The sequence below is a fragment of the Zingiber officinale genome, chromosome 9B, assembly GCF_018446385.1.
Source record: "Zingiber officinale cultivar Zhangliang chromosome 9B, Zo_v1.1, whole genome shotgun sequence".
Classification (NCBI taxonomy): domain Eukaryota; kingdom Viridiplantae; phylum Streptophyta; class Magnoliopsida; order Zingiberales; family Zingiberaceae; genus Zingiber; species Zingiber officinale.
Window position 1 is genome coordinate 115,009,547 of NC_056003.1, and position 11,780 is coordinate 115,021,326.

Here is an 11,780-nt window from a genome sequence, read left to right on the forward strand (position 1 = left end):
TTTAAGTTTTCAAACTTTATGCCATGACATTGGCACATATTTTTACTTATGATATCATTATATGCCATGTCATCATCTCTTGCATTATAATCAATGAAATTGATTTAAGGACAAACATATAATTTGATATTGAGATCAAATTGGTGTTTAGAAAATGCATGAGAACTTAGCCTAAGTTGACCTTAACCCATATCTCACATCAAATTGACTTGAATGTGGTTTGATACACCTTAAATGTGTGTGAGATATTAGGATCATGAGTTAGGATCAAGGTGCATTGTCCTTGTACCTAGATGACCCTAATTCAAGAAATTAAGGATCATAGGGAAAGCTTGTGTACAAGTCATGTACATCTAGCCCTAAGATTATGGTCCTAAATTCAAATGGTTTTAAAAGCATTTTAAAATTGATTTGAAAAACCTTGATGAAGCTTTCCTAGTGATAGCATTCATCATTGAACATTGTGATACAAAGTTGAGTTAAACTTGAACTATTTCAAAGTTTTTGAACTTTGTATCAAGATTGAAAAATGGAAGTTATTTTCATAGAAAACTATTTTTCCTTGATAGTGTATGTTATGAGGAATGTATCCTCAAAATTTTATAATTTTTGAAATTTTCTGTGATTTTCTAGAGGTTTCTGAATTTCGGGAGAAGAAATCAGAAATCTGATATCAGATTTGTGGACCGATCAGGAGGTAGCCTGATCGGTCCAGGGGGTGCTGGATCGGTCACTGTGACCGATCCAGGGAATCCCTGATCGGTTTGGTGACCGATCAGGGCGTGCCAAATGCTGATTTTTCGACTGTTTTGTCTGAAATTTCAGCAGGGAGTTGGTGTTTTGGATTTCTAAAGGTTTGAAACTCACCAAGACATTGTTGGTGCAATGGTCAAGGGGGAGTTAACCTTTAGGGGGAGTTTTACCTATTAGTCAAGGGGAGTTGACTTTTAGGGGGAGTTTTTACTCCTAAAAGACTTGAGTGATATGGGATTATCACTAAGTTAATTATTAACTCTAGTGTCAAGGGGGAAATTAAGAGTTTCAATGAAAGGTATGGGACTTTCATTAGGAAGAAACTTTTGACCTTGATACCCTCCTTTTTCTTTTTGATGTGTGTCAAAAAGGGGAGAGTGTTCATTGGAGAATTATTGGAGAACCCAAGTTAGGTTATCGGGTTAACCTAAGCTAGGGGAAGAATGTCAAGGAATGTTCGAGGAAGAACATTGACATTCTTTTTGATGTGTGTCAAAAAGGGGGAGAATTATTGGAGAACCCAAGTTAGGTTATCGGGTTAACCTAAGGGGAGAATGTTCAGAGAATGTTCAAAGAAAGAACATTGGAACATTGGACATTAGAAGATGGTTGGAAAACCTAAGTTAGGTTATCGGGTTAACCTAACTTGATTATGGGTTTTGTCAAACATCAAAAAGGGGGAGATTGTTGGTGCAACCTTAGGTCAAGGTTGACCTGGTTGACCTGACTCGAGTTGACCTGACTCGAGTTGTATTTTGATATTTGACGAGAAGAGATTGCAACCTTAGGTCAAGGTTGACCTAGTTGAGTTGCATGTTGATGTTTGACACTCGTGGAAGAGTTGTATTCTTGATATGGGACAAGAATAGATGTTTGGGAGATTATTGGGGCAACCGTAGGTCAAGGTTGACCTGGTTGACCTGATTCGGGAAAAAGTCCAAGTATGGAGACTTGGCAACGGAAAAGTCCAAGCAGGGAGCTTGGCACTAGAAAAGTCCAAGTATGGATACTTGGCACTGGAAAAGTCCAAGCAGGAGCTTCGCGAAAAGTCCAAGTATGGAGACTTGGCAGGAAAGTCCAAGTATGGAGACTTGGCAGAAAAGTCCAAGTATGGAGACTTGGAAAAGTCCTAACTGGATGTTAGGCGGTGTGGAAAGTCCTGGTGAGTAAAGGCGGTGGGAAAGTCTAACTGGATGTTAGGCGGTTGGAAAGTCCGAGTGAAGCCGTGCGGTGGGAAAGTCCTAACTGGATGTTATGGAAGTCGTGAAGCCAGGCGGTGAGAAAGTCCTAACTGGATGTTAAGCGGTGTAAAAACCCTAGTGAGTGAAGCTGGGTGAAAGTCACGTGAGTGAAGCCAGGAAAATCCAGATGGATCGAGGGTGATCGGACATCCGGTGATGGGAAGTCCAAGTAGGTCAGGGTGGAGGACCTGACACTGCACGAAGAGAAAAGTCCGGGTCGAAGGTTCGGACACTGTGGGGAGTCTTAGCGGTCGAGGGTGGCCGGATGCTAGCGTGATGTGCAAAATAGGTCGAGTTGGACCGGATATTGGTTTGAAGGTTTGGGACCGATCAAGATGGTTTCGGCTCGATCGGTCCGACCGATCGATCGATCAGAAACAAATAAAGTTCGCACTCGATCGGTCTAGGGACCGATCGATTAGGCCCGATCGGTCCCGCATCGATCGAAGGGTCGACCGATCGGGGTGGAGCTCGATCGGTCCACGATTCGACCGCTGAGTCACAACGTCGCTCCGCCTTCTCCGCTTATCTTCGCGCAGTTCGCAGGTTATAAAAGGAGATCAAGGCTTTGGTGCATTTTCTTCTTCCCGCTTACTACTCTTCTGCTGAAGATTTGTGGGCTGCGATAAGAGCTCTGTTGAGTTCCTCCCGAAAGCTTCGCGTGAGCTTCCCCGACTGGAACAACTGCTGCTGCTTCATCCGGACTCCAGTCGACGAGAAAGCAAGATTGGTAGAGTGCTTGTGTATTCTTATTGTATTTCTTGCTTATTCTTTGTACTTGTACTCCTGTTTGCTGTTGCAAACAAGTGTGGCGAGGTTTCTCCACCCAGAAGGAGTTTTTATTAGCCGGTTTTCCGGGGACTCATCCACCGACGGATTGATTGGGTTCGTCCACCTTACGGACATCTCCGAACCTCGTACATCGCTGTGTTAAGGTTTGATATTCTTCCTTTCGTTTCTAGTTTATTTTTCCGCTGCGCTAACGAATTGTAGGAAGAAACGAGTGATTTGGGGCGGCTATTCACACCCCCCTCTCTAGCCGCGTACGAAGAGATCCTAACAACAACCACTTGCTAGCTCTTGCAACCTATTATTTTACCTATTTTTGATTCCAGAAAATTAATTACTTCTATTTTCTTTCTGCTTTTAAGTGTGGTTATTCAATGTTCAAATTTCAACTCAAAAGCCTCTTATGTATTTGATGCTTTTGCTTCTAGGGTTTTCAGGTTTTACTTGAAATGCAAGACAGCTTCTTTGAACTGGTGTTGTTGATAAGATTGGGTAGTGACTTGAGGTGATTAATGAGGTGTTTGATAGCATTTAGAACCATATTTTAATCGTTTGTTTGGTACTATTTGCTTGTTATATGTTATAGTTGACTAATTGTGCATTAGTCAACTAACTCTCGATCAGAAACATTTTGTGGCATTCTATTCGAGCTTGAGTCGATTGCTTAGTCAACTAAACTCTCAACTCAAACCATTTCTAAAGTCGAGTCTCTTCCTTAGTCTAGTCCCACCTATAATCCATTATACAAATGCACTTCCTCACAAAAGTTATTTGAGGTTCCACTTAGAACATTATGTGCCAAGAAGCCTTACTTTCGAATCTTCAATGTCAAGAGGCCTTACCTCTAAGCATCTGCTCCTTCTTGACCGGCCAAGACTTCAATTTGCTAAGTATATGATCCTCTACTTCCTTGATTTCAAGTTATCAAATATCCAGTCCTCAATCTACATTAGTCCTCTCTTGAAGTCCTTAGCACAACTGCACTTGTCTTGGCATTTCCTGGATTACTCTAGCAGAACTTGAAGAAGTTTGTGAACACATAGAGACAGTGGATTGGAGTGATTGATTATTTGATCCTCGAGCCTCTGCCTTCCTTTTATAGCCTCTAGTTTAGTTGTTGATGTGCCATGTTCGGTCGATCGGAAAGCCTTTTCGGTTGACCAAAAATTGCTAGCGTGACAGATTGGTCTCATCCATGAGATGGTCTTAGCTCATCTTATTGCTAACGTGGCATCCTTCCCGTCACCCGATCTACTATCCGGTCGGCGGAAACCCAAGCAGCTCGGATCACTACTTTAGATCACATACCACGTGGCATCCGGTCGCACGTACTAAGGTCGCTCATATCGCTATCAGTCACTCAATCCCGATATCTGGTCATCCAATGTGAGTCGGGCAATAACCTGCCAATAGATAATGAAAATCACTATGTATAGGTCGACCAAACCTGCTGGTTTAATCGATCGAAAGATCTAATCAAGTAGGGTATGAAATGTCATTCCGTGCCGCTCGGCACGGACGATTTTTACCGTTCCGCCGGGCGGCTGAAACTGGCACAAGAAGCGCCCCCGTCTCGACGGCGCCGGAGGAGACACTGGACGGCTCTGGCGGTGTCCCGCGACGCCTTCTGGACGCCGAAAGCGTCCGGCAGGGTCGCCAAACACTTCCGGCGACCCTTCCGGCGACACCAGACGCCCCTCGCGGGATTGCCCGCGATCATCGCAGGCAATCTCGCGTACGCAGTATTTTTTTCTTTTTTAATAATTATTTATTTTATTTAATTAATTTAAACAATTCCTAAGGAGGATGTGTGATATTTCGAAAAGATTTTTATAAACCCTAATTAAATTATCCTAATAAAATATATAAAAATATATTTAAAATTAAAATAAATTAAATAAATTTTATTAATTAATATTCTGAAAAAAATAATGTTTTAAATTTCATTTAAAATTTTTTAAAAATATATAATAATTCTTATTTATATTCTAATATATTTTTTATTATTTTAAATTTCATTTAAATTTTTTAAAAAATTCTAAAAAAAATTGAAAAAATTCTAATAAATTATATTTATATTCTGATATTTTTTTTATTTTTTAAAAATTTTTACTTGATATTTTTTACTATTTAAAATATATATTATTTAATTAATAATTTATTAAATGAATAAATAGTTAATTTATATGATTATTATTAATATAAAGTAATATCTTGTATTAATTTATATACTTATTATTATTATTATTATTATTATTATTATAGATACTTCCATTGTAATTTGAATTATTGATATATCAATTCTATTTAAATAAAAAAAAATTAATTATTTCTTCTAACAATATTAAATTATTCAATAATTGAAAACTTATAATAAATCAATATACAACTTATTTTTATATGCACAATAAACATATTTATCTTATAATTACTATAGATAAATAAAAAATACCGAAACTATATCGGCACGGCACGATACGATACCGAAACCGTATCGTTCTGGTCTGAGATCGAAACCTCGACACGGGTCGAAATTTTAAACCTTGCAATCAACTGAAACTCTTGTTTCGGTCACTTGAAAAGTCCTGACTCAGTCACCACGCCTGAGTCCGCTAGGACTTTCCTTTGCCAAGTATCCAATCCCTTTGACTTGCTTAGACTTATCCCTTGCAAGGCATCTGGTCAATCTTAACATGTCTGGACTTTCCTCTTACCTAACATCTGTTTTTCTAGGGCTTCTCATTTGCAAGACATCCGATCATCCTTATCTGCCTAAACTTTTCCCTTACAAGGCATCCAGTCAACCTTAACCTGCCTAGACTTTCTCCATGCTAGACATCCGATTAACCTTGTCCTACTTGGACTTTCCACTCATGCCTAGGTCAACCTAACCTAAGGGCTTCTCACTAATTATCAAACATCAGGTCACCCTTAACCTATTTGGATCAACCCTGGTTAATCTTGACCCAACATAGATATATTATCAAACATTGAAACCAGATTGCACCAACAACATGGACTTTCATTTGCACATAAATATAAATGTCAAGCAAGCACCTACACAGTCGACACACCGTAAGTCATCACAATATAATCCAAACTTAAAACCTCAAAGGTCAAAACCACATACTTAAGGACATGATTACACGATTTGCAAAAATGATATTGAAATTGAAACTATTGCTCATAATCATATTGAGAATGATAACATATGGAATTAGAATATGTTAGACTAGAGTTTGTAGGATTCTTTGATGAGTCTTCATATCACCAAAATTTAACAAGACCTAAATCCAGATACTCTCTTTTCTAATGTGTACATTCATGAAGCTTCTACAAAAAGCAAAAGTACTCAGATATCCATTATTCCAAAATTAAAATTTTATTTTAGCATCACAATAGAAGGGGAGCTTTGGCGTAACAGTGAAATTTCTATCATATGACCTGGTGATCACGGATTCAAGAAACGGAAGCAAACTCTTGCAATGGAGGGTAAGATTGCGTAAAGTAGACTCTTCTCCGGGACCCCCATTGGCATGAGCTTTGAACACTAGGCTACCCCTTTTTTTATTTCAGCGTCATAATATGCTATAGATCTCTTACCCATGATTTCTCCAAACAAAACAAACTTGCATAATTATTTTTGAAGAGAGAACTTGCATAACTTTAACATGGAAGGCTCTTCTCAAAACCCTTCTTATCTTGATGGTATTCTGAAATTTAGTGTCAAATAATAGCTTATAGTTGAGACATATTTAGCAGACACTTGCTAAACCAATTATGTAATAAAATACAAATGTCTAGTGTACTTATATAATTTCCTTTACACAATAGACTCAAACTATTGAGTACCAACAATTAGAAGTCACCTAAGAGTTCAGTTAGTACTATTGTGATAAAGAAAAATATAAGAAGACCATATCACAAAAGTCAATTTCAGTCTGTGACTAACATACATACTTGTTGACGATAGGTATCCTAGCCACTCCAAATTTCCATCTTCTAATATGGCTTGCAAATCTCTATGTATGTAGAGAAGCTGCATGTACATGAAGTTATATACATATATGCCCAGCTGAAGCCAACAGACATGTAGGTAAAAAAACAAAAAAGATAGCACTAGATTTGAAAGAAGAAAGAACAACACAGAGATGGACTTACAGGGTCACCAATGCCTACAAGAGGAGGAATGGAAACAAGAAGATGTGTTGCACATTGCAAGGTATGTAGGTTTGTCAGCCTATATATTTAATGTGAAAAAAAAGGAAGTGAGCAAAACCAAAAACAATAACATGGAAACCAGAAAATATTGTTAAAGAGGTTACATTCAGCATGCTACATCATAAACTGTAATCCACGAAAATAAGACTTAGCCAGCTCTATGAAAAGAGATTTCAAGAAAATAAGCTAAGTTTGATCTTGGTTAACCAAAACGGCTAGTTCATCAATATATGGGAGACTATACTCAAGCTAACAAAACATCCTCCTTGCTATGCAAAGACGACTGCATGTATTAACCAACCTTCAACTGAGAATAGATAGGGATAATAATTGTAACTGGGGTGGACAACGATTGAATCAAAGAAATAGAGTAGGGATAGGCTGCAAAACCAGTCTTTTCAAATTAGTAGAAGGAAATGATCCCACACCAGGCAATACCCAATCTTAGCACGTCTTGTTGATTCAACGTGTTAACTGCTGCTAGAGTATGTCAAATTTTTTCTATTACAATAAGTACAATCGCAGATGATTTAAGGTGATAGAGAAGTTAAACTCCCAATTCACATAAAAGTTTGAAAAGTTTATTTTCCCAAGCTGTGTAGGGTAGAAAATCAGTTTGGAAGTCACTCGGATTACTTTTCCGGACATGTCGCTGATAGACACCTATTTCAAATAGATGGATGATAAGTAAGTTTGCATGTTTGGCAAGATTTTGATGTTTTCAAAAGAACGACTTCTTTCAGAGAAGATATGTGGGTTGAATTGTGAAAGCATTTAAAGGGGAAGCAAAGAATCCACAGCAACAAGGAACACAAAAAAACTTCCCATTATTGTGAGCACTTGCGCCAATAATCTTAGTTATTAAAAAAAAAAAAAAGTAAACATTTTGGACATGGTTTACAAGAACAAGGTTTTATAGGATATATTAATAAAAATACTTATAAGGGTGGACAAAACACCCAACTTACCCCACTCACCCACTCAGCTCAGAAAACCGAACCCTACTGACTTGAAAAGTCTCTTTTTTTTTTCTGAGTTTTGGGTTTTAGTTATTCTGAAAATCAGGATTTGGTAATGTTTTTGCATTTTGATATTACAAAATAGAAACCAAGATGACCCAGTTTACCATGTATTTTATATACATATGTATATATTAGCTAGTCTATACATAAGTACCAAACTCTAAAAAACCAAGAAAAACTCTAAAAACTAGTCAACAAAAAGAACAAATGCTAAATTAAAAAATATATATAACTTTTTTTCAAAATGTTATGACAGTCACAGGTTCAGGTTTCTTTGATAATCCAATCCTTTTGGGCTAGACCAGGTTGGGTTAGGGGATGGCCTAACCAAATTTTAGCCCCTTTTTTAAGAGAATCTCATAAACGCTTCAATGAATCCATCAACAGGAAATGCTTGACTGCAAGAAAATTCTTGTAAAACAAAGTCACAAAAACAAGGAAGATTCAGCAGATTTTGCTTCTGAAGGCAGTGACCATGCAAGTAAAATATGTGCATCTTTCAACCTGACATAACTGATGCATCATAATGGTTAAAGTTCCACTTGACCTCTTTCAGTCTGCCTTATCATTACCTTTGTTCTTGAGAGTCACTCAACAACTTGAAACTCCACAATGATTAATTTTTCCATAACATGTGCACAGTAGGTTCCCACCTACTCAATGATCTAGCTAGTGTCAAAGATCTATCATCTAACTACTAAAAATGGCCACTGTCAAATATTCTAGAGTTTTAACTGTGGGACTGTCAAAATCTAAATGGTCTGTGGATAAATACTCCAGGATATAAGGAGATTTAAGAAAAATACAAATCCATTTAAAGCTCCTTGCTGAAAAAAAATGAATAAATCCTTTGAACTACCCAGGGAATTCGGAGGAGTTGTCTAGTTCCCTCTAACAAATCACTTTTATGATTCAAATACATGTATTTCAAATGGTTTAACAATATATGGAGCCGGCAACCATGTTGAATGTGCTGGAACTGTTAGGAGTTGAGTAATAACATACTTGTCCTTATTTGCATCGAAAATGAAGGCATCCAATCCCATCTCCTCAAGCTCCCTCTTCTTTGGGGCACACGAAGATGTGCTAGAGACATGCCTAAAATCACAAGTTAACCTTGAGCTCAAATTTTATTCATAAGAAGAAAGAAGTGTCTATCTTTAATTTTCCAAAACTCCAAACGAAATAGCACAACACAAAGAAGCCAAACATAAGATTAATATTTTTGTAATTCATGAGAACACAATTTTCACATACAAAATAGTTCTTTTAAAATTAGGAAGAAAAAGCGATTCTGAACAAGATGACGTGATTTTTCTCCAGTAAAATATTTTAAATAGCTATTGAGACATGGAAACTGCCATTCGAACGTACCGATCGTGTCATGGTAAGGAAAAAACGTATTCCTGTTAAAAATGCTGTCAAGCAGACTTTTTGGGCACAGAACTATTAAGAGACAAAGGAGAATATAGCATGGAGATAAAAAAGTACAGAAATGATTGGACTATACCATCCTTGTCTTAGGAGGCGGTCAGACACGTATCGACCTACAAATCCTGTCCCAAACACAAACAATCGTTTGCTCCCGCCTTCGGCTATGCTTCTGGGTCCAGAACTCGTCTCTGCTACTGCAATTGGAGCAGGAGAGTGGCGGCGTGACCATCTCTCGGGAGAAGGAACGGCTCCCGGCGTCGGGCGCAGATGTGCCCGGCAGTCTGGAAGGATCGCCGAGTCCATCTTTAGGTGCTAGAAAAGGAGAAACGTGGCAGGGAGAAGGGAAGAGGAGATCGGTTGCTGACTGTTAGAAAATCGAATGGAAATGGAGGGAGATATCCGCAGCAGAGGCAGCATGGCATGCAGGTCTAGGAGATATTCGTCCGGAGGGAAGCATTTGCTTAGGACTGGGGTTTTGGAGTTTAGGCTATTGGGATTTGCGGGTTTGGGGATTTAGAGCATTAATATCAGTTACTTTATCTAAAATTTTTATCCTAAATTTTAAATAGAGTAGCTAAAAGTCTTTACATCAGTTACCTTATCTATTCTCTAAATTTAGATTTGATAAATAGTGATTCTCTAAATTTAGAAAATCAAATCTCTATCCTAAATATATAATAATATTTCTTTTCAATATCTCTCCTTCCATTAATTCTCTTTCATTCTACTCATACTCTAAATATAATAATAATAAATAGAAGAAAGAGAATAAATAATAAAAAATTGAAGATAATGAAAATTTTAGGATAGTTAATGTAATGTATAGTGAAAAATGGTTATATAAATTTAATAAAGTGAACTATTTATCTTAAATTTTAGATATAGTGATAGGGAAATTGATATGGATGCTCTTAGGGGCTGCTTATTTTGACGGTTTGATAAGTGGGGAGTGGGAAAAGAATGGTAAATCACTCTCGCCCCAGTTTATGGAAGTTTTTTTATCGGTTATCTGTATTAATCGTTAATAGTTATTCATATTTTTTTTTTCATATTAATCTAGGGACAGGTTGACAAGGGCGCTAAAGACGAGTGAATCGTCTTTTATCATATTGTTGCTAACACCGTCAAATACTAAAATGTTGATGAGATCCTCTCTTGAATCGTCTTGTTTCTTATTGTTGGCTAATACCGAAGATGGAGACACGACTCAAGACTTTGGAAGTCGTCTAGACGATAGCTATGCGTGGATATGGATAGAGGCGAAACTTGACCGCGTTGCTTGGTTGATGTCTTCTCACTGTACGTCATCCATCAAGTATAACTAGAATAAAAGTTATTTTCGTAACATTTTATTATACGATTATATCTTACACGTATTATATTATGTATCTGTGTGATGCGTGTATTATAATAATTAATATAATTATAATTTATCTGTTGTTGTTGTTGTTGTGTATATTTAGTAAATATAGTTTAGCACATAACTTTAGATTTTGATAGAGTCACTTTATATTTTGACTTTGTATTAGTTTATTTTAATAGACTTAAATGGCTTAAAATCAAAAGCTTGAGAAAATAGATGGTTTTATAGAATCTCTATATGCTATGAGTTATCTCATTTCAATGTAGTAAAGGAGTGATCTCATTTCAATGTCGTAAAAGGATGTTTCTGATTATACGAAAGAAATTAATTTATAGTCCATCGTCAAATGATTAAAAAATAGACATAATTTTTTTTTCTTGAGGGTATAAGTTTATCAAACATTGACTTCTATTTTATTATAATAAAATTATCATTCTCTAATCAACTGGACATATATGGAAAGGTAATCTCACATTTCAATTTAACATATAAATTTCGAATAAAATGAAATGATGATTTCACTTTGAATATACATTATTTAAAATACAAGTTTAAGCCAACTAATGTGTTTTGGGTAGATTCCAAGAACCCCTCCAATAGAATTAACTGTAATCACACATTCATAAACCAAACACACAATTTTATGGTATGCATGTTAAGAATAGACAATTCACATTACGAAGTTTATATGAATGTTTTGTGTGGAAAATTATGTTTTTATGTGTATGTGCTTAGGACACTTTGCATCTCTAATGCCAGATATTTAATAGGTTTGTAAAATTACAAAAAGCTCAACAAAAAAGCTTTAATTATTATGGAGGTGAGATTCTTGATTTTTAATTCAAGAGCCATTGTGAAAAACCAAGCCTGTTTTTTACTTAGATGGAGCCCATGATTAATAACAAAATATTATTACATATTTGACCTTTTAAAATCATTTTAAAATAAATTATTTTA

General features: G+C 36.5%; 1 protein-coding gene across 1 annotated transcript in view; it reads right to left on the reverse strand.

The window, feature by feature from the left end:
• LOC122023576 overlaps positions 1-9,940 on the reverse strand; it is a 34,209-nt gene extending 24,269 nt beyond the window's left edge. The window contains exons 1-4 of the mRNA XM_042581750.1: positions 9,537-9,940; positions 9,032-9,124; positions 6,945-7,023; positions 6,744-6,822 (exon numbers count right to left, since the gene is read on the reverse strand). Coding sequence (XP_042437684.1) covers positions 6,744-6,822; positions 6,945-7,023; positions 9,032-9,124; positions 9,537-9,763 — 478 coding nt within the window. The 5' untranslated portion in view covers positions 9,764-9,940. The remainder of the gene's footprint in view (positions 1-6,743; positions 6,823-6,944; positions 7,024-9,031; positions 9,125-9,536) is intronic.
• Between the last annotated feature and the right edge of the window lie 1,840 nt (positions 9,941-11,780).